General features: G+C 44.2%; 1 protein-coding gene across 1 annotated transcript; it reads left to right on the forward strand.

Moving 5' to 3' along the window:
- The first annotated feature begins 36 nt into the window (after nucleotides 1-36).
- Nucleotides 37-23,542, forward strand: NANP (N-acetylneuraminic acid phosphatase). The gene is made up of 3 exons (XM_069768992.1): nucleotides 37-122; nucleotides 13,365-13,469; nucleotides 19,653-23,542. Exons 2-3 carry the CDS (start codon nucleotides 13,380-13,382, stop codon nucleotides 20,286-20,288), a joined length of 726 nt encoding a protein of 241 aa, XP_069625093.1. The 5' UTR covers nucleotides 37-122; nucleotides 13,365-13,379; the 3' UTR covers nucleotides 20,289-23,542.
- The last annotated feature ends 482 nt before the right edge of the window (nucleotides 23,543-24,024 follow it).

Genomic DNA, 24,024 nt, shown 5'->3' on the forward strand with positions numbered 1-24,024 from the left:
GTCATCACTTCCGCCTCCCGGAGCTGCGGCCATTTTGTTGGAGACCCGGATGACTGGTGGAGTGCTGCACTTACACCCGGCTTCTTCCTCCTGCCCTGCAGTCTGTCACTCTGTGAGCTGGTGTAAGTATCGCCTGTATTTTCTGTGTGGCACAGTGTGAGTATGCAGAGCTGTGTAATAGAAGATCATTCTGAAACTTGTATTATTATTTATTCTGGAGTTCTGCTATAATGTTTATCTGGAGCCTTCCCGGTGTAATGGTAATCGCACAATTCTATCTACCTTGTACCGTCCATTGTGTGCGGAATACGGCTGAGCTGGTGGTTTGTTACAATGTGTCCGTGTCCATAAATGTTACCTCAGCCGATGTTCAAACGTTCAGGATTTGTCATAGGCCAATACTTTTATAAGATCATGTGTGAGGAATCCGCGACTGTCACAATGGCAGCGGGTCAGTCAGTGTGACCACAGAGAAGTCCACAGCAGCTGTCACCATGGCAGCGGGTCAGTCAGTGTGACCACAGAAGTATGCAGCGGCTGTCACCATGGCAGCGGGTCAGTCAGTGTGACCACAGAGAAGTCCACAGCAGCTGTCACCATGGCAGCGGGTCAGTCAGTGTGACCACAGAGAAGTCCACAGCAGCTGTCACCATGGCAGCGGGTCAGTCAGTGTGACCACAGAAGTATGCAGCGGCTGTCACCATGGCAGCGGGTCAGTCAGTGTGACCACAGAGAAGTCCACAGCAGCTGTCACCATGGCAGCGGGTCAGTCAGTGTGACCACAGAAGTACGCAGCGGCTGTCACCATGGCAGCGGGTCAGTCAGTGTGACCCCAGAGAAGTCCACAGCAGCTGTCACCATGGCAGCGGGTCAGTCAGTGTGACCACAGAGAAGTCCACAGCAGCTGTCACCATGGCAGCGGGTCAGTCAGTGTGACCACAGAAGTATGCAGCGGCTGTCACCATGGCAGCGGGTCAGTCAGTGTGACCACAGAGAAGTCCACAGCAGCTGTCACCATGGCAGCGGGTCAGTCAGTGTGACCACAGAAGTACGCAGCGGCTGTCACCATGGCAGCGGGTCAGTCAGTGTGACCCCAGAGAAGTCCGCTGCAGCTGTCACCATGGCAGCGGGTCAGTCAGTGTGACCACAGAGAAGTCAGCAGCGGCTGTCATCATGGAAGCTGGTCAGTCAGTGTGACCACAGAGAAGTCAGCGGCACCTGTCATCATGGAAGCGGGTCAGTCAGTGTGACCACAGAGAAGTCAGCAGCGGCTGTCATCATGGCAGCGGGTCAGTCAGTGTGACCACAGGGAAGTTAGCGGCGGCTGTCACCATGGAAGTGGGTCAGTCAGTGTGACCACAGGGAAGTCAGCGGCGGCTGTCACCATGGCAGCGGGTCAGTCAGTGTGACCACAGAGAAGTCAGTGGCACTTGTCTCCATGGCAGCGGGTCAGTCAGTGTGACCACAGGGAAGTCAGCGGCGGCTGTCATCATTGAAGCGGGTCAGTCAGTGTGACCACAGAGAAGTCAGCGGCAGCTGTCACCATGGAAGCAGGTCAGTCAGTGTGACCACAAGGAAGTCAGCGGCGGCTGTCACCATGGAAGCAGGTCAGTCAGTGTGACCGCAGAGAAGTCAGCGGCGGCTGTCACCATGGAAGCAGGTCAGTCAGTGTGACCACAGAGAAGTCAGCGGCGGCTGTCACCATGGAAGCAGGTCAGTCAGTGTGACCACAAAGAAGTCAGCGGCGGCTGTCACCATGGAAGCAGGTCAGTCAGTGTGACCACAGACAAGTCAGCGGCGGCTGTCACCATGGCAGCGGGTCAGTCAGTGTGACCACAGAGAAGTCAGCGGCGGCTGTCACCATGGAAGCGGGTCAGTCAGTGTGACCACAGAGAAGTCAGCGGCGGCTGTCATCATGGAAGCTGGTCAGTCAGTGTGACCACAGAGAAGTCAGCGGCACCTGTCATCATGGAAGCGGGTCAGTCAGTGTGACCACAAAGAAGTCAGCGGCAGCTGTCACCATGGCAGCGGGTCAGTCAGTGTGACCACAGAGAAGTCAGCAGCGGCTGTCATCATGGCAGCGGGTCAGTCAGTGTGACCACAGGGAAGTTAGCGGCGGCTGTCATCATGGAAGTGGGTCAGTCAGTGTGACCACAGGGAAGTCAGCGGCGGCTGTCACCATGGCAGCGGGTCAGTCAGTGTGACCACAGAGAAGTCAGTGGCACTTGTCTCCATGGCAGCGGGTCAGTCAGTGTGACCACAGAAAAGTCAGCGGCGGCTGTCATCATTGAAGCGGATCAGTCAGTGTGACCACAGAGAAGTCAGCGGCAGCTGTCACCATGGAAGCAGGTCAGTCAGTGTGACCACAGGGAAGTCAGCGGCGGCTGTCACCACGGCAGCAGGTCAGTCAGTGTGACCACAGAGAAGTCAGCGGCGGCTGTCACCATGGAAGCAGGTCAGTCAGTGTGACCGCAGAGAAGTCAGAGGCGGCTGTCACCATGGAAGCAGGTCAGTCAGTGTGACCACAGACAAGTCAGCGGCGGCTGTCACCATGGCAGCGGGTCAGTCAGTGTGACCACAGAGAAGTCAGCGGCGGCTGTCACCATGGAAGCAGGTCAGTCAGTGTGACCGCAGAGAAGTCAGCGGCGGCTGTCACCATGGAAGCAGGTCAGTCAGTGTGACCACAAAGAAGTCAGCGGCGGCTGTCACCATGGAAGCAGGTCAGTCAGTGTGACCACAGACAAGTCAGCGGCGGCTGTCACCATGGCAGCGGGTCAGTCAGTGTGACCACAGAGAAGTCAGCGGCGGCTGTCACCATGGAAGCAGGTCAGTCAGTGTGACCACAGAGAAGTCAGCGGCGGCTGTCACCATGGAAGCAGGTCAGTCAGTGTGACCGCAGAGAAGTCAGCGGCGGCTGTCACCATGGAAGCAGGTCAGTCAGTGTGACCACAGAGAAGTCAGCAGCGGCCGTTATTATTCCACGTGGTTTTGGGGGGGTTTATGTGCAGAATATGAAGGAAATAATTTTGTGAATTTCTGAGCAGAGTTCACGGTTCTAGAGAACCCGTCACCAAGTCAACACCAGGAAATCCACTTATCTATAATCATCACCTTTATACTCTTCCTCTTTAGTGTGTCAGAGACATCCTTCACAGCTTACACCCTGTTCACACCGTATCTGTGAAGCATCGGCATACATACTAAGCCCACGTTCCCACCATCAGCTTCTGATGAGTTTTTGTTGTGCAGGTTTTCGGTGCCTATTAGATAAATTCGGTTACTTGGGTCTCTATGCTGTGATTTTTGTCTCTTTTTGGTATCTCATGTTTTATAAAGTTGCTTTGTCTTTAACACTTTCCGGTATTTGGCTTTGACACAACTTAAATTGATACAGGCGCGCGGATTACGAGTGGTTTTAGTGCCTTTCCCCAGCAGAATTGTATATGTGTTTTTTTTTCTGTGGCTTTTCGCCATCAAATTCAGTTCAATATTGAAAAGTCACACAAAGAGCGCCATGTACCCGCAAGAGAAACTAACATGTTGCGGATTTCAAACAGGCACTGCAGCTTAGTTTACACTGCTTAAAAAAATTTAATAACTAAATCATGAAGCACCACAGTAGATGATGAAAGAGAACAAATCGAATTAGTTCTCCCAAAATGCCCAACAGGCGACAAAATGTCGGGACTGCTCCAAGCAAGATGCAACACAAAAAAATGGAGCAAAAATGTCCAAAACCACATAATTATAAGAATATATAAAGTCTTTATTTATTGTAGAAATAACACACAACAATTGCAAAAGTGCTGTATGCACTATGCTTTTAAAAGAAGACCACAGGAAGGAGACATGACAATAGCCAAGCATAGGTGGGGGTACAATGATAAGTATACATCTTTTTTCATTCAGCAAAAAGGGTTAAGCAAAAGATCACATATACAGGGTCCAACCGGTATCCCCTTAAGAGAAATCACACAGATGCAATACGTTAAGTGCAGTAAATCAAGGATCAGGCTTACCCATTGAGGTCATTTAAATAATGTGCCCCCTCCTTGCCTGGCGCCCCGGCAAAAAAGGAGTATACAATGGCTGTTAGGTCCAGGAGATAAAGAATAAGATGAAGTAGTATGGGCTAGAAGAGGTTAATTACCTGGGTGTATGGTAGTCACTGGTGCGGAACATACCCAAAGTGCGTGTCGGGGTGTGTGCCGCAGCAGTGACTTCCATACAGTCACCCAGGTAATTGACCACTAAATGCGGGCTGCCCCTTTAAGAAGGGGGAAGCACCCTAACATGCTGCCAGGAAGTGCAACATGCACAAGAAATGCCAGCAGAAGGGGACCACTCTGCAGGGCCGGTGCAGTGAGTATGCCAGCATCACTCCCTGCACGGAGGGGGAGGGGAATCCAGGCAGGGGAGTGGCAATAGCGTCACACCCTATAATAAGAGCTGGTATCACACAGAATATATACACATTACAGGTGAAGCAATTGAACCACACTGATATTAGTAACTAAAATTAAAAGATGTTTTCTGGCAAAACTGACACAAGCCATTATGTTCTTACTAGATGGTGGCCCGATTCTAACGCATCGGGTATTCTAGAATATGCATGTCCACGTAGTATATTGCCCAGCCACGTAGTATATTGCACAGCCCACGTAGTATATTGCACAGCCACATAGTATATTGCCCAGCCACGTAGTATATTGCCCAGCTACGTAGTATATTGCCCAGCCACGTAGTATATTGCCCAGTGACGTAGTATATTGCCCAGTCACGTAGTATATTGCCCAGTGACGTAGTATATTGCCCAGCCACGTAGTATATTGCCCAGCGACGTAGTATATTGCGCAGCCACGTAGTATATTGCCTAGTCACGTAGTATATTGCCCAGTCACGTAGTATATTGCCCAGTTACGTAGTATATTGCCCAGTGACGTAGTATATCGCACAGCAACGTAGTATGCAGCACAGAGCCACGTAATATATTGGCCAGTAACGTAGTATATTGCCCAGTGACGTAGTATACAGCACAGAGCCACGTAGTATATTGCACAGCGAACTAGTATACAGCACAGAGCCACGTAGTATATTGCCCAACTATGTAGTATATTGCCTAGCCAGGTTTGTCACAGGTGAAAAAATAAAAAATAAACATATACTCACCTTTCCGAAGGCCCCTTGTAGTCGACAGCAGCTTCCGGTCTCAGCGTTGGTATGGGCGCAGGACCTGTAATGACGTAACGGTCACATGACCGTGACGTCATGACAGGTCTTTCTAGCGCAGGCGCGCAGGGCCTGTGATGACGTCGCGGTCACATGACCGTGACGGGATGGCAGGTCCTTCTGCCATACCATCTTTGCCACCGGAAACTGCAGCGGAAGATGGCGGCCGGCGGGAGCGGCTCAGCGGACTACGGAGGGTGAGTATAGCAGGTTTATTTTTTTATTATTTTTAAAATTACATTTTGTACTATTGATGCCGCATAGGCAGCTTCAGTAGTAAAAAGTTGGGGACACACAGGGTTAATAGCGGCGGTAACGGAGTGCGTTACCCGCGGCATAACGTGGTCCGTTACCGCCGGCATTAACCCTGTGTTAGCGGTGACCGGAGGGGACTATGCGGGCGACAGGCGCTGACTGCGGGGAGTAAGGAGCAGCCATTTTCTTCCGGACTGTGCCCATCGCTGATTGGTCCCGGCAGCCATGACAGGCAGCTGACGAGACCAATCAGCGAATGAATAACCGTGACAGACGGAAGTGACCCTTAGACAATTATATAGTAGATTGCTCAGTAGCGATTTTTGTCTTGGAACTCTGCCATGCAAGCCATTTTTGCCCTGTTTCTTATGGTGGAGCCATGAACACTGACCCTAACTGAGGCAATTGAGTCCTGCAGTTCTTTGGATGTTGTTGTGGGGTCTTTTGTGATCTCTTGGATGAGTCGTCGCTGTGGTCTTAGTTCCTTGGTATAAACAGTTCCTCGGAGACATATTTGTATTGTCCCCTTATATACTTGTACATGGTTATTAGATCGCCCCTCAGTCGTCTTTTTTTTCTAGACTAAATAATCCTAATTTTGCTAATCTCTCTGGGTATTGTAGTTCCATCCCCTTTATTAATTTTGTTGCCCTCCTTTGTACTCGCTCTAGTTCCATAATATCCTTCCTGAGCACCGGTGCCCAAAACTGTACACAGTACTCCATGTGCAGTCTAACCAGGGATTTGTACAGAGGCAGTATAATGCTCTCATCATGTATATCCAGACCTCTTTTAATGCACCCCATGATCCTGTTTGCCTTGGCAGTGCAGTATCTGACTTTCCAGAATACAAATTGCCAAACACAGAACACTGTGTAAGAAATGTCAGTGGATTTCAGCTCCGAAGTTTGAAAAATATTGAATGCAGCTCCAGACTATAATATAAGTTGTAACTTGTCTTGCCTTGTCTTTGCTCTGTTTGTACAGTTAGGTCCATATCTATTTGGACAGAGACTACATTTTTCTAATTTTGGTTATAGACATTACCACAATGAATTTTAAACAAAACAATTCAGATGCAGTTGAAGTTCAGACTTTCAGCTTTTATTTGAGGGTATCCACATTAAAATTGGATGAAGGGTTTAGGAGTTTCAGCTCCTTAACATGCTCCTAACATGCTCCAGCTCCTTAACAAAACCAGGGATTCAAGCTTGAGGAGGCTAATTTGCATATTCCAGGTGCCTTCTGGGAAAAGCGAAGAGTCTCCCTAAGCTAGAAGATCGTTGGGTACAGCCGGGACCAGCTGCTTGGAAAGAATCACCAAACCAGGGATTCAAGCTTGAGGAGGTTAATTTGCATATTCCAGGTGCCTTCTGGGAAAAGCGAAGAGTCTCCCTAAGCTAGAAGATCATTGGGTACAGCTGGGACCAGCTGCTTGGAAAGAATCACCAAACCAGGGATTCAAGCTTGAGGAGGTTAATTTGCATATTCCAGGTGCCTTCTCGGAAAAGCGAAGAGTCTCCCTAAGCTAGAAGATCGTTGGGTACAGCCGGGACCAGCTGCTTGGAAAGAATCACCAAACCAGGGATTCAAGCTTGAGGAGGTTAATTTGCATATTCCAGGTGCCTTCTGGGAAAAGCGAAGAGTCTCCCTAAGCTAGAAGATCGTTGGGTACAGCCAGGACCAGCTGCTTGGAAAGAATCACCAAACCGCGCGCCTTACGGCGCGCAAATTTTTGCCTGTAGGACATTATTGCAAGAGAGCTTGGCTGAGTAGATTACACAAGAAGGAAAACACACAGCAAGTCAGCAGGATCTAGGAGCAACATGGCAGATGTGACAACCTACATGGTGATCTGCAGCATGTGCTACATGTTCACAGATCGACCAGAAGAAGAATTAAATTTCACCTGTCAGAAGTGTAGACTAGTGGCCCTTTTAGAAGAAAAGGTGCGGGGTCTGGAAGAAAGAATAGCAACTTTGAAACTCATCAAAGAGAATGAAGACTTTCTAGACAGAACAGAAGCATCTCTACTGGTCACAGAAGGTGAAAAAAGTGTCAGAGAACCTCCAAAAGCAGATGAGTGGAAGCATGTGACCAAAAGAAGCAAGAAGACCATGGAGAAATCACCAACCACACAACTGAAGAACCGATATCAAATCTTTGTAGAGGATGAAGATGGCACACCTAAGGATGAAGCAATACCAGCAAGCAAAAAAGAAGAGGGCACACAGCAACAAGTGACAGCAAAAAGTACAGCCAAGAAGCAACGAAGAGTGGTGGTGGTGGGAGACTCACTACTGAGAGGCACAGAAGCAGCCATCTGCAGACCGGACATAACTGCAAGAGAAGTATGCTGCCTTCCAGGTGCGATGATCAAGGATGTGACCGATAGGATACCAAAGCTCTTCAACTCCAAGGACGTCCACCCATTTCTTCTGATACATGTTGGCACCAATGACACGGCAAGGAAGGACCTACCGACAATCTGCAAAGACTTTGAAGAGTTGGGGAAGAAAGTAAAGGAACTGGATGCACAGGTAGTTTTTTCTTCTATCCTTCCAGTAGACGGGCATGGAACCAGGAGATGGAACAGGATCCTTGATGCAAACAACTGGCTAAGACGATGGTGCAGACAACAAGGATTCGGATTCCTGGACCACGGTGTGAATTACTTGTACGATGGACTCCTCGCCAGAGACGGACTACACCTCAACAAACCTGGGAAACACACATTCGCCAGAAGACTCGCTACACTCATCAGGAGGGCGTTAAACTAGAAGAAGAGGGGACGGGAAGAAAAACATTAGACTTGAACAAAGAAGACCCAGGAAAACATACTCAGAAGGGAGGTAAGAACATTTCTAAAACAATCCACAGCGAGGAGATTGGAACAAAACAAAATCCTCTAAACTGCATGCTCGCAAACGCCAGAAGCCTGACAAACAACATGGAAGAACTAGAAGCAGAAATATCTACAGGTAACTTTGACATAGTGGGAATAACCGAGACATGGTTAGATGAAAGCTATGACTGGGCAGTTAACTTACAGGGTTACAGTCTGTTTAGAAAGGATCGTAAAAATCGGAGAGGAGGAGGGGTTTGTCTCTATGTAAAGTCTTGTCTAAAGTCCACTTTAAGGGAGGATATTAGCGAAGGAAATGAGGATGTCGAGTCCATATGGGTCGAAATTCATGGAGGGAAAAATGGTAACAAAATTCTCATTGGGGTCTGTTACAAACCCCCAAATATAACAGAAACCATGGAAAGTCTACTTCTAAAGCAGATAGATGAAGCTGCAACCCATAATGAGGTCCTGGTTATGGGGGACTTTAACTACCCGGATATTAACTGGGAAACAGAAACCTGTGAAACCCATAAAGGCAACAGGTTTCTGCTAATAACCAAGAAAAATTCTTTCACAATTGGTGCAGAATCCAACCAGAGGAGCAGCACTTTTAGACCTAATACTATCTAATAGACCTGACAGAATAGCAAATCTGCAGGTGGTTGGGCATCTAGGAAATAGCGACCACAATATTGTACAGTTTCATCTGTCTTTCACTAGGGGGACTTGTCAGGGAGTCACAAAAACATTGAACTTTAGGAAGGCAAAGTTTGACCAGCTTACAGATGCCCTTAATCTGGTAGACTGGGACAATATCCTCAGAAATAAGAATACAGATAATAAATGAGAAATGTTTAAGAACATCCTAAATAGGCAGTGTAAGCGGTTTATACCTTGTGGGAATAAAAGGACTAGAAATAGGAAAAACCCAATGTGGCTAAACAAAGAAGTAAGACAGGCAATTAACAGTAAAAAGAAAGCATTTGCACTACTAAAGCAGGATGGCACCATTGAAGCTCTAAAAAACTATAGGGAGAAAAATACTTTATCTAAAAAACTAATTAAAGCTGCCAAAAAGGAAACAGAGAAGCACATTGCTAAGGAGAGTAAAACTAATCCCAAACTGTTCTTCAACTATATCAATAGTAAAAGAATAAAAACTGAAAATGTAGGCCCCTTAAAAAATAGTGAGGAAAGAATGGTTGTAGATGACGAGGAAAAAGCTAACATATTAAACACCTTCTTCTCCACGGTATTCACGGTGGAAAATGAAATGCTAGGTGAAATCCCAAGAAACAATGAAAACCCTATATTAAGGGTCACCAATCTAACCCAAGAAGAGGTGCGAAACCGGCTAAATAAGATTAAAATAGATAAATCTCCGGGTCCGGATGGCATACACCCACGAGTACTAAGAGAACTAAGTAATGTAATAGATAAACCATTATTTCTTATTTTTAGGGACTCTATAGCGACAGGGTCTGTTCCGCAGGACTGGCGCATAGCAAATGTGGTGCCAATATTCAAAAAGGGCTCTAAAAGTGAACCTGGAAATTATAGGCCAGTAAGTCTAACCTCTATTGTTGGTAAAATATTTGAAGGGTTTCTGAGGGATGTTATTCTGGATTATCTCAATGAGAATAACTGTTTAACTCCATATCAGCATGGGTTTATGAGAAATCGCTCCTGTCAAACCAATCTAATCAGTTTTTATGAAGAGGTAAGCTATAGGCTGGACCACGGTGAGTCATTGGACGTGGTATATCTCGATTTTTCCAAAGCGTTTGATACCGTGCCGCACAAGAGGTTGGTACACAAAATGAGAATGCTTGGTCTGGGGGAAAATGTGTGTAAATGGGTTAGTAACTGGCTTAGTGATAGAAAGCAGAGGGTGGTTATAAATGTTATAGTCTCTAACTGGGTCGCTGTGACCAGTGGGGTACCGCAGGGGTCAGTATTGGGACCTGTTCTCTTCAACATATTCATTAATGATCTGGTAGAAGGTTTACACAGTAAAATATCGATATTTGCAGATGATACAAAACTATGTAAAGCAGTTAATACAAGAGAAGATAGTATTCTGCTACAGATGGATCTGGATAAGTTGGAAACTTGGGCTGAAAGGTGGCAGATGAGGTTTAACAATGATAAATGTAAGGTTATACACATGGGAAGAAGGAATCAATATCACCATTACACACTGAATGGGAAACCACTGGGTAAATCTGACAGGGAGAAGGACTTGGGGATCCTAGTTAATGATAAACTTACCTGGAGCAGCCAGTGCCAGGCAGCAGCTGCCAAGGCAAACAGGATCATGGGGTGCATTAAAAGAGGTCTGGATACACATGATGAGAGCATTATACTGCCTCTGTACAAATCCCTAGTTAGACCGCACATGGAGTACTGTGTCCAGTTTTGGGCACCGGTGCTCAGGAAGGATATAATGGAACTAGAGAGAGTACAAAGGAGGGCAACAAAATTAATAAAGGGGATGGGAGAACTACAATACCCAGATAGATTAGCGAAATTAGGATTATTTAGTCTAGAAAAAAGACGACTGAGGGGCGATCTAATAACCATATATAAGGGGACAATACAAATATCTCGCTGAGGATCTGTTTATACCAAGGAAGGTGACGGGCACAAGGGGGCATTCTTTGCGTCTGGAGGAGAGAAGGTTTTTCCACCAACATAGAAGAGGATTCTTTACTGTTAGGGCAGTGAGAATCTGGAATTGCTTGCCTGAGGAGGTGGTGATGGCGAACTCAGTCGAGGGGTTCAAGAGAGGCCTGAATGTCTTCCTGGAGCAGAACAATATTGTATCATACAATTAGGTTCTGTAGAAGGACGTAGATCTGGGGATTTATTATGATGGAATAGAGGCTGAACTGGATGGACAAATGTCTTTTTTCGGCCTTACTAACTATGTTACTATGTTACCACCCTGTTTTTAAAGGGACCAAAAGTAATTGGACAGATTAAATAATTTTAAATAAAATGTTAATTTCTAGTACTTGGTTGAAAACCCTTTGTTGGCAATGACTGCCTGAAGTCTTGAACTCATGGACATCACCAGACGCTGTTTTTCCTCCTTTTTGATGCTCTGCAAGGCCTACACTACAGTAGTTTTCAGCTGCTGTTTGTTTGTGGGCCTGTTTGTCTGAAGTTTAGTCTTTAACAAGTGAAATGCTGCTCAATTGGGTTGAGATCAGGTGACTGACTTGGCCATTCAAGAATATTCCACTTCTTTGCTTTAATAAACTCCTGGGTTGCTTTGGCTTTATGTTTTAGGTCATTGTCCATCTGTAGTATTAAACGACGACAATCAGTTTGGCTGCATTTGGCTGGATCTGAGCACACAGTATGGTTCTGAATACCTCAGAATTCATTTGGCTCCTTCTGTCCTGTGTCACATCATCAATAAACACTAGTGACCCAGTGCCACTGGCAGCCATGCATGCCCAAGCCATCACACTGCCTCCGCCGTGTTTTACAGATGATGTAGTATGCTTTGGATCATGAGCTGTACCACGCCTTCGCCATACTTTTCTCTTTCCATCATTCTGGTAGAGTGTTGTTCACTTGGTTGGCTGTTGTGAAGGGGTTTCTCTTCACCATGGAGATTATTCTGCGATCATCCACCACTGTTGTCTTCCGTGGGTGCCCAGGTCTTTTTGCATTGATGAGTTCACCGGTGCTTGCTTTCTTTCTCAGGATGTACCAAACTGTAGATTTTGCCACTCCTAATATTGTAGCAATTTCTCAGATGGTTTTTTTTCTGTTTTCGCAGCTTAAGGATGGCTTGTTTCACCTGCATGGAGAGCTCCTTTGACCGCATGTTTACTTCACAGCAAAACCTTCCAAATGCAATCACCACACCTCAAATCAACTCCAGGCCTTTTATCTGCTTAATTGAGAATGACATAACGAAGGGATTGCCCACACCTGTCCATGAAATAGCATTGGAGTCAATTGTCCAATGACTTTTGGTCCCTTTAAAAACAGGGTGGCACATGTTAAGGAGCTGAAACTCCTAAACCCTTCATCCAATTTTAATGTGGATACTCTCAAATGAAAACTGAAGGTCTGAACTTCAACTGCATCTGAATTGTTTTGTTTAAAATTCATTGTGGTAATGTCTATAACCCAAATTAGAAAAATGTTGTCTCTGTCCAAATATTTATGGACCTAACTGTATATGGATGATTGACCAAAACTCTTGTGCATGCCCTCATCATCTCCCTCCTCAATTACTGCAACACCCTCCTCTGTGGCCTCCCCGCTAACTCTCTTGAACCGCTCCAGTCTGTCCTCAACTCTGCTGCCCGGCTAATCCACCTCTCTCCTCGCTACTCCTTTGCTTCTCCCCTCTGCAAATCCCTCCACTGGCTCCCAGTTCCCCAACCAATCCAGTTCAAACTACTAACACTGATCTACAAAGCCATCCACAACCTGTCCCCTCCCTATATCTCTGAACTAATCGCCCAATATCTTCCTTCACGTAATCTTCCATCCTCCCAAGACCTCCTACTCTCCTCCACACTTATTTGTTGTTCCTCACACAACCGCCTCCCATGATTTCTCCTGAATATCCCCCATCCTCTGGAATTCCATGCCTCAACACGTTCAATTATCCACCACCCCCCGTTCCTTCAGACGGAACCTGAAAACCCATCTCTTCAGGACTTCAGGAAAGCCTAAAGCCCGCAATAATCATTCCGCCGTCTCACCAACCACCTGAGCTGCGGCCTCACCACCACTATAGCTCCCGCACCCCCGACCTTGTGTCTCTTCCCAATTAACCCATAGAATGTAAGTTCGCAAGGACAGGGTCCTCTCCCCTCTGTTCTGGTCTGTCATTGTAAATTTGTTTACTGTAAACGATGTCTATAACTCTGTACGTAACCCCTTTCTCATGTACAGCACCATGGAATTAAAGGTGCTATATAAATAATAATAATAACTTGTGCAAGCTGTATTGTATTCTCATTATTTAATATGCACTGTCCATATTTATCTGATCCTGCAGACTCCGGGCACAGACATGGTGCTGAACGGTATTAAAGCCGTGTTCTTTGACATGGATAACACATTGATTGACACATCTGGAGCCAGCAAAGAAGCAATAGAAGAGGTAAGTAACGTGTAAATCTGTTTGTTATACCACAATGCAAGTGTTGTGTAGCCCCATCATTTCAGGCGACTTTTCAGAATAAGTCAGTGTGTACATGAGTCATAAGTATTTCTAAGCACGGTGTCACCTGTATGATGGTGATTATGTTTTATGAAATAGAAGCTCTTGTGGTTAAAACCATTATCTTATATTTCACCTTATTCATAGGGTTAATTGATCAAAATGTGTTCCTCTGACTTGTCATAAGATCACATGGATAGAGCCTGAGAAGCAGGCTGACATCTTTAGTTAGTAGCAGTCAAATGTTTCATTAATGGGAAATCTCAGCCACAATATTTTGAATGAAGAATTTAAGGGGTTTGTCTTCCACATTGGAAGGTGAACAGTGCCGATAATGTTGTCCCCACACCCATTCTCAGACGTGTGTACAATCGCCAGATAATGTGCACCTGTCCTATTTTGAATAGGCCAAATGCATGCATCCCACCCAAGTGGCACCTGTCACTCCTTGTAAATTGGTTGTCCTGCACCTCACTCTTTTTTTTCCCTCTTATAAACTGTGCCCATCACCTTTTAAGATGGTAAGAATGGTGTCCCTGCAACCCCCTTTATATCCTCAGACATGCCCCTCAGAAAAAGTGCTTTTATACTTGCCCCGCGCTGCATGTAAATGATACGGTCCAGTCCGATGGGCGTCCCCAGATTGCGACCACCACAGCCCTGGTCCCTTCAAACGCCACCTTTTCTAATGGCATGTAAGTGGATCACGTCTCTCCGTCCTCCTCGTAGTGCCCGAAGTCTTGCTCCTGATTATTGGAATCGTAGAGCTGTGCAGGCGCGCCTCACTGTGCCCTATTATACATCCAGTCTCTCAATCATCCACATAGTGCCTGACGTCTCGCGCCTGCGCAGTGGAATGACTGGCTGTTCAATAGGGCACAATGAGGCGCGCCTGCGCAGTGGAATGGGGGTTATGGGATAATGCAGTCATAACAGCCTGCTCCTGCTTACATGCTTCGTTCTGTTAGAAGGTGCTGGTCAGATTACTTTTGTTATAGCAGAGACTGTCTCTGTATTTGGCGGAGCACTTATCCTATCAGTATAAGGTAGGTGAACACGGTTTCTGGGCACCTATACTGCAGTATACAGCTCAAGTTTTTTAAAAGATATACTGTAACATCGAAATAGGCAACCATTCACCAGAGGACTAAAATGTGTTACTATGGCCTCCATCTGGTCGGTATGCAACTGTATAGGAAAGTGCAGCATTCTGTGCTTTCCTATCCAGAAGGCCACTGTAAAGAAGCATTTACCATGCAGTATACATTTCTTTACCATGGATCCTTATGGTAGACCAATGCCTCGGCATCTGTCCTGCCTATGGCCACTATCGGGCACATAACGTGAGTGTATGCACCTTTTCATGGCTGGTGAGCACCCATGAATTGGCTAATTTTATTAGTGTACTCTATATGGCGATAATACAGCTTACAGTTCATACATTCCGTTTTGCATGTATCTTGGCAAACATAGTGCACTGCTACCCTTTTTGTTGTGTAGATATTTATTGCAGTCACTGCAGCCTGTACCAGTTCACATTTGCTTCATTCTGTTAAGGTACCGTCACACTCAGCAACTTTCCAACGATCATGACCAGCGATACGACCTGGCCGTGATCGTTGGAAAGTCCTTGTGTGGTTGCTGGAGAGCTGTCACGCAGACAGCTCTCCAGCGACCAACGATGCTGAAGTCCCCGGGTAACCAGGGTAAACATCGGGTTACTAAGCGCAGGGCCGCGCTTAGTAACCTGATGTTTACCCTGGTTACCATTGTAAATGTAAAAAAAACAAAAACACATACTCACATTCCAGTGCCTGTTACGTCCCTGGCGTCCGCTTCCCTGCACTCCTCCTGCATCCTGTGTAAGCGCCGGCCGTAAAGCAGAGCGGTGACGTCACCGCTGTGCTCTGCTTTACGGCCGGCGCTGACACAGGATGCAGGAGGAGTGCAGGGAAGCGGATGCCGGGGGACGCGACAGACACCGGAATGTGAGTATGTGTTTTTTTTTTTTTACATTTACAATGGTAACCAGGGTAAACATCGCGTTACTAAGTGCGGCCCTGCGCTTAGTAACCCGATGTTTACCCTGGTTACCAGTGAAGACATCGCTGGATCGGCGTCACACACGCCGATTTAGCGATGTCAGCGGGTGATCCAGCGATGAATCAAGGTGCTGGCCTTCTAGCTCCGACCAGCGATGTCACAGCAGGATCCTGGTCGCTGCTGCATGTCAAACACAACGATATCGCTATCCAGGACACTGCAACGTCACGGATCGCTATCGTTGGTAAGTTGTTCAGTGTGAAGGTACCTTTACATTCTGGACATTTTTGTTTTAAATCATTGTCCCTATGCCAAGATTCTAGAGTAGATATAAAAACTTACATACTATTGTTAAAATCTACGTTTTTTTTGTCATGTCATAGAACTTCATACCAACAAGAATAATTTCACAACTTTTTCCACACTTAATGTCACCCATAATCTGTACAATGCTATTGAAAAATTAACTGAAATCTTTTTGAATTGAAAAAGAAAAATATAAAACTTAAATATGTGTTTACATAAACATTCTTCAGGAGACACACACCTGTATATTAGGGGGGCTCTCATCGCTACAGAAATGCCAAACATGTGGAAGCTAAGGCTATGCGCACACGTTGCAGATTATTTGCGGTTTTTTAGCGTTTTTGCGCTATAAAAACTCTATAAAACCGCAAATAATCTGCATACATTAAGCATCCTATCATTTTTAGTGAAATCCGCAATTTCTGTGCACATGATGTGCGTTTTTCTGCATGAAAAACGCATTGCGGAAAAATAATGAACCTGCTCATTAATTTTGCGTTTTTTTTAGCGGTTTTCCCACTGTCTAATGCATTGGGAAATGTCTGGAAAAAACCGCGCAAAAACCACGTCAAAACCGCGCAAAAAAAGCATGCGGATTTCATGCAGAAATCTGGCAGAAATGTCCGGATTTTCACAGGAATTTTCTGCATGAATTCCTGAACGTGTGCACATAGCCTGAAAGTGGTTTAGACGCACGGTGGGAGCTCTCAAAGGAGGAAGCATTTGGATTTGGGAACATAGAATTTCTTTTGGAGTGCAAGGAGCCATAGCGCTTTTCTAGAACCCTTGTGCTGCCAGTAACGTGGAAGCCCCCTATATTTCAGTTTACAGACCTGAGAGCGGATTTGTTTTTGTTTTGGATTGAATTGAAGCTTTTATTGGAAACATTTTACATAATGTTTGGGACCACATTTATCCGGCGCTCTACGCTGAGCACTTATATTGGGGTTTCCATCTAAATATATGAGTGACGTGATTCAGATGAAACCCCCCCAAGGGAGGCACTCACAATTATGACAGCAGAGTTACTCTGGACTCCATGTGGCCTCTGCTCAGCGGTGTCCTTCTTTTCAGAATTGCACAAAACTTTGGTGGACCTCGCTTTTGTGGACGCCTAAAAAGATGTACACCGCCAGTTCACAGGCCAAACAGAGTCCACAGTGCCTCCATCTGCCTCATAGGGAATCTTCCACCAGGGGTTCTATTTGAATCATGTAGTTCAGAGATTTTCACAGAAACCCCGATGTAAGCGATCAGCGTAAAGTGCAGGATAAACTTGAGCAGAGTCTTGCTGTGATCTTTGGGAGGCAGAATGAACAAATCAACAGCAGGTGAAAAATTGGCTTAACCCCTTAGTGACCGAGCCAAATTTTTGAAATCTGACCAGTGTCATTTTATGTGGTAATAACTCTGCAACGCTTCAACAAATCCCAGTGATTTTGAGATTGTTTTTTCGTGACACATTATACTTTATGATAAAGGTAAATTTTGTTCAACATTTTTTGTGTTTATTTATAAAAAATATCAAAAATTTGAGAAAAATGTTAAAAAATTAGCAATTTTCTAAATTTGAATGATTATCCCTTTAATCCAGATAGTCATACAACAGCAAACCATTAATAAATAACATTTCCCACATGTCTGCTTTACATCAGCACCATTTGTAAAATGTTATTTTATTTTGTTAGCATTTTAGGAGGTTTAAAAATGTAGCAGCAATTTTTCATTTTTTCAAAGAAATTTACAACATTTATTTTTTTAGGGACTTATCCATGTTTGAAGTGACTTTAGGGGTCCCATATATTGGGAAACCCACAAACGTGATACCATTTTAAAAACAGCACCCCTAAACATATTGAAAACTGCTGTCAGGTAGTTTATTAACCCTTCAGGTGCTTTACAGGAATTAATGCAAAGTGGTATGACAGAAATGAAAATGTGTATTTTTACCACCTAAGTGTTGCTAACTTCTAAACAGATTACTACAGCCCTCAGACTCTAAGGCCGCTATTTGGTCATGAATTGCCATGGCAAACATCAGTACAACAAAATCATGATCTGAGGGCACCAATTGTGACAAAGAAGAAGCCCCCACACTCTGTTAACCATTTATAATGATGTAGTCACTATTGACAGCAGCATCTAAGGGGTTAAACAGATTTAGATGGTGCAAATACTGATTGTGGCTGGTACAGCAAGTTGTCAGCTATAGTGGACAGCCGACAGATGCTGGATTGTCATCTGTATGGGGATACTATTCTCTTATATCTCAGGTCAGTTAAAAGACGTATTGGCGGTCATTAAGGGGTTAATTTATTTTTTACGCCGTTACTCGTGCAGTATAAGGAATTAGGCTACTTTTTTCTACGGGTCGGTGCGATTATGTTTGGCTGCTGTCACACACTGAAAGACGCTTTTTATTGCGTATCCCTATATTTAGATAGCTATAATTTTTCCATATTTCGGCTGACAGTTTGTTTTTATTAATACCATTTTCGGGAACAAAGTTTGTAGATCGCTTTCTATTCCAATTTTTGGGTGGCAGAATGAAGAAAATTCAGTAATTCAGGAATTGTTTTTTTTTTGTTTTTTTATGTGGTAAAATTGAGAAATAGCTTTATTTTTTGGGTTAGTAAGATTACAGCGATGCCACATTTATATCTTTTGGCTCTTTTACACAACAAAAACTATTTTGTAGAAAAAAAAATATTTTTGCATCGTTTTTATTCTATAACTTTTTTTATTTTACCGCGGATGGAGCTGTATTGCGGCTTGTTTTTTGCAGGACAAGATGATGTTTTCAGAGATATAATTTTTATATACATGTCTTTTTGATCGCGGTTTATTCACTTTTTGTTCGGCAGTATGATGAGAAAGCATAGTTTTTTGCCTCGTTTATTTATTTATTTATTTATTTATTTTTTAGTGTTCACTGAAGGGATAAACCAGTGGGATAGTTTTATAGGTCGGGTGTAACTTTTTTTACCTTGTCCCAGGAGGACATCAACTTTCCCTGCCCTGAACACTGATGTTATTCTCTGCAATGATTTTGCGTTGCAGGGCATTAGCTCAGCGTCTCTCAGGCAGGAAGGTGTGTCAGCACTTGCTCTGGGCAGGAGCTTACAGGCCACTTGGTGACCCCGCTACCATCTTTCGGCTTTGGGTCACCATGACAACCATCAGCACAATGCGATCGCAATTGCTTTGTGCCGATGGGAGCAGAGAGGAAGGTCCCTCCCTCTGTGATGCCCATCAATGTAGCGGTCACTACTGACAGTGGCATCAGAGGGGTTAAACGCCTGCAGTCATGCATGACATCAACTCTGATATACAGCTGATGCCCTCATTTGCCTGCCCTGACCTCGAACAGCCTGACTTCGCCTTTGTCTTGCCCACTTGTACCTCGAACTGGAGTCCTTGACCCTCCTTTTCATCTGCTGCAGTCCCGAGAACTGCTTCCCTGGAGTGGTACCTGGTGTCTACTGGCAGCTGAGCCTATCCTCACCATCAGAGGCTCTAGTGAATACCCAGTAGACACTTAAATCACGCCCCTTCAGGGTAAGTCTGGCCCGTGGCGCAGTGGATCCACACCCACCACTGTTACAGTTGATTTTTTGACACGACAAAAACCTTAACAGCAGTGTGTAGGTTTTTATATAGACTCTAGTTATTAAGGGCCATATTTTAAATCCTTCTTAGTATATATACATTATCCTTAGTCTTCGTCACTTTCCTTCAGTTTACAATGTAAATGTATTTCCTATATTTTCACAGGTACTAAAATTCCTGGTAGACAAGAGCCAGTTCAGCGAAGAAGAAGCCCAAATTATATGTAATCATTTCCAAACAAAACTTCTCCATGAAAATTTTGATTCCTACAAAATGACTATGGATGACCTTAGGGTTTCACATTTTGAAACCTCCATGGAGGAGATAAGATCTGGAGATTATAAAGATTTAGCCAAAGAATGTTATAATCTTTGGAAAACATGTCGCCTCCAACTCCTGGCCATGTCAGAAAGTACCAAAAATATGCTGAGCGAGCTCCGAAATTCTGCCACCTTGGTACTGCTCACCAATGGACAAAGACAAGTTCAGAGAGAGAAAATTGAGGCTTGTGGCATCAGTCCATACTTTGATGCTGTGGTGGTGGGAGGAGAACATGTGGAAGAGAAGCCGGCACCATCGATATTTCTTCATTGCTGTGACCTTGTGCAGGTGAAACCAGAGGACTGTGTGATGGTAGGTGACAGTCTGGAAACTGATATTCTCGGAGGACTGAATGCTGGACTCAAGGCAACTATTTGGTTGAATAGAAATCCACATGGAAACAGCAACCCCAAGCCCACACCTCACTATGTCATTGATTGCGTGACCCGCCTGCCTGACGTACTAAGGAATTTACAGTAGCCGACGACCTTGACTGGGAGCAAAAAGTGTCTATATACATCCTTACCTCATATACTGTACCTATAATATGGGGAGAAAAGGTGCGAAAAGTAAGAGATCATCGATATACCACAAGAAGAGTCTATTGCATACTCATCCAGCTATAGACTATTGACCCCAGACTAATCCCCCATATTTCAACAGTTATCTACCTGGTACTCTGGGCTAACACTACACGATGGAAGCAATTAAACGGCCACCAGTTGACTACATCTTTGCCAATAGGTACCGTAGTAGTTTAACACCCTGTTTGGACATGCTGACCACACTTCCCATGTGCACAGAACGATTGGTCCTTCTTCTGTGTACATAAACGGTTATTGTCCTTAGCAGCACATCTCCTGTTTATACATTCAGATCTGTTGCTGAGAATGATGATTTTTTTTTTTTAAAAAAACCTTTTCATTTCACCCGACGAATGAGCATTTTGTCCGTTCTTTAGGTGACTGGCAGTCTGTTAACAGTGGCCAATCATCGGGAAACAAGCGTTCCTAGTTACGCTCATTCACTATAATCAGCCACCGAAAAATGCATTTTTTAAAAATATTTTTTATGGTAATGTATCTATTAAGAGTTTCCTTTTATTAATGAAGCCAGGGGGGTTAAAAGAAAATTAAATACCCTCTTATTCTGGTGACATTCTTCTATACCCAACTCTGCATTCTTCTACCTGGTCTGCCAGGGTCTACAACGGGCAGGGGCGTCATGTTAGCGCTGCAGCAATTAGGCGTGCCTTGAGTTGATGTAGCGTTTATATCTTGTCCAAGTGGGAGGAGTGGGAGAATGCTGCAGCATATCAGCGGTTACGGATCAGACAATGCTATGGCCACAAAATTTATCAAGTAACACAAAGGCTCGTGTATTGTGGCCACACACAAGTTAATAGTTGTATGGCGATGTAATATAGTGTCGGCAAAACGGCACCTATCTATGCCTCTAAATTCATGTACATGAAAATTGTATTTCTGTTGAATTTTATGGCATTGTCCATTGGATGCGACATAAAAGAAGCATTGCTTGTAGTGGGCAATATCTCTATAATTATTTGCCACGCTGACAATACACACCCTGTGCCACCAATCAGTGTTCTGCTTGCATTATGTCTTAGACCTTGGTTGTTTATTAAAATGACCCTGTTTTATCACTAAGGACTGGTCACAGCATGATCACGGCATCTGCCAATTAAATACGTTTAAAAAACATACAAGAAAGGTATTAACATGTACCACTAGTAGGAGCACAGGCTCCAGTGGTGAAATGTAGCTCAGGTATACGTTAGAACAACTTTACACCAATTTCGTGTGTTTTTTTTAAAGATAGTATGCTGCACTTTTCTAGAAAAAAAAATATGAAAGCGATTCATGGCATTTACAGTGGGGAAAATAAGTATTTGATAGACTGACGATTTTTCAAGTTTTCCCACCTACAAAGAATGGAGAGGCCTGTAATTATTATCATACGTACACTTCAACTGTGATACAAAGTAAAAAATAAATCCAGAAAATCACATTGTATGATTTTTACATAATTAATTTGCATTTTATTGCACAAAATAAGTATTTGATGCAGTAGAAAAACAGAACTTAATATATGGTACAGAAATCATCTTTTTTGCTATTAGAGGTCAGACGTTTTCTGTAGTTCTTGACCAAGTTTGAACACACTACAGCTGTGACTTTGACCCACTCCTCCATACAGATATTCTTCATATCTTTCAGGTTTCGGGGTTGTCGCTGGGCAGTACTGAGTTTTAGCTCTCTCCAAAGATTTTCTATTGGGCTCAGGTTTTGAGACTGGATAGGCGACTCCAGGACCTTGAAATGCTTCTTACAGGGCCGCTCCTTAGTTGCTCTGGCTGTGTGTTTTGGGCCCTTGTCATGCCACGACCCATCTTCAATTCTTTTACTGAGGGAAGGAGTTAGTTAGCCAAAGTCTTGCGATACATGACCCCATCCATCCTCCCTTCAATAAGGTGCAGTCGTCCTGTCCCCTTTGCAAAAAAGCATTCCCAAGGTATGATGTTTCCCCCACCGTGCTTCACGTTTGGGACTGTGTTCTTGATATTGTGCTCATCCTTCTTCCTCCAAACACAGGGAGTGGAGTTCATACCAAAAAGTTCTGTTTTGGTCTCATCTGACCACATTCTCCCATGCCTCCTCTGGATCATCCAGATGGTCATTGGTGAACTTCAGATGGGTCTGAACATGTATTGGCGTGAGCAGGGTGACCTTGTGTGCCCTGCAGGATTTTAATCCATGATGGCATAGTGTTGTACTGTAATGCTTGAGATTGTGGTCCCAGCTCTCTTCAGGTCATTGACCAGGTAGTTCTGGGCAGATCCCTGACCTTTCTCTGAATCATCCTCACCCCACTGGGCGAGATCTTACATGGAGCCCCAGACTGAGGAAGATTGACAGTCATCTTGTATTTCTTCCATTTTCTAATAATTTTGCCTGTTGTCCTGTAGCCCATCCCAGCCTTTTACAGGTCTACAACTTTGTCCCTGGTGTCCTTACACAGCTCTTTGGTCTTGGTCATCTTGGAGAGGTTGGCGTTTGAGTGTGTGGACAGGTGTCTTTTATACAGGTAACGAGTGCAGAGTAGGAGGGCTTCTTAAAGAAAAACTAACATGTCTGTGAGGGCCAGAATTCTTTCTGTTTGGTAGGGCATCAAATACTTATTTTATGCAATAAAATGCAATTTATTTAGAAATTATACAATCTGATTTTTTGTTTTGTTATTTTAGATTCTGTCTTTCACAGTTGAATTGTACCTACGATAAAAATTACAAACCTCTCCATTCTTTGTAGGTGGGAAAACTTGCAAAATCGGCAGTGTATCAAATACTTATTTTCCCCACTGTACATACAGTAATTACTTGACATTTCCATGTATATTATTTGTTGATTTAAAGTTTTCTGGCATTTATATTAAATGAATATTGAGGGTTTGTTTTTAATTATTTGAATGAAGACAAAATGACTGTGGCATCCACCAACACCAGTGAGTATAATAGAGGTTGATTATCAGGTCATTTACCTAATGTGGTTACATGCAACCAATCAAGTGCTGTAATAATGAAATGATGTGATTCTATCCGAGGTTTACAGAGGTTCTCCATCTTATGCAGAGATTCTTTACAATGAAAGCTTATGCAGTGATAAATAATTGATTATGAAAATGAAATACCAAAATAAAAGTTTGAAAATTACAAACATGATGTCTGTGTACCATATTTCTGAAAAACGTGCATCTTTTTATCCAAATAACCAGGCTGCAATGGCTAGAAAATGAAGCCGTGTGAAGCTTCGACGCGCCTGATCCAGGGCTTCTATATAAATGAGGCAGCACTGCAACTCTTAGCACCCTGGATCTGAACATTTGGCGTTATTCTTCTCTCGATTCACATGTGCATGATCATTCTTGTTCTGCTAAACTAAGCGATTGTGCCAATATTGCTGTTGACCAGTGCAATGTTTTCTACAAAATATCTGCCTGCATACACTTGTAGAACTGTACCCGATAAATTTTTGCACAAGCCCTTTTTCTGATAAATTGGGCAGAATTTGTGTCCGACTTTTTTTTTTTTTTGAAGATTGAGGTTTGTGCATCTATGTATAGTGCATCACCATTTTCAGAATAGAAGCTAGCTGGCCTGCCGTAACTTAGACCAGTCTTACCAGAAACTCTTGACTTG

Source organism: Ranitomeya imitator, chromosome 5, assembly GCF_032444005.1.
Source record: "Ranitomeya imitator isolate aRanImi1 chromosome 5, aRanImi1.pri, whole genome shotgun sequence".
Classification (NCBI taxonomy): Eukaryota; Metazoa; Chordata; class Amphibia; order Anura; family Dendrobatidae; genus Ranitomeya; species Ranitomeya imitator.

Coding starts and splice junctions, on each gene's coding strand:
- NANP (XM_069768992.1), top strand. CDS start 13,380: ATGGTGCTGAACGGTATTAAAGCCGTGTTCTTTGACATGGATAACACA. Junction 13,470..19,652: donor GCAAAGAAGCAATAGAAGAG/GTAAGTAACGTG, acceptor ATATTTTCACAG/GTACTAAAATTCCTGGTAGA.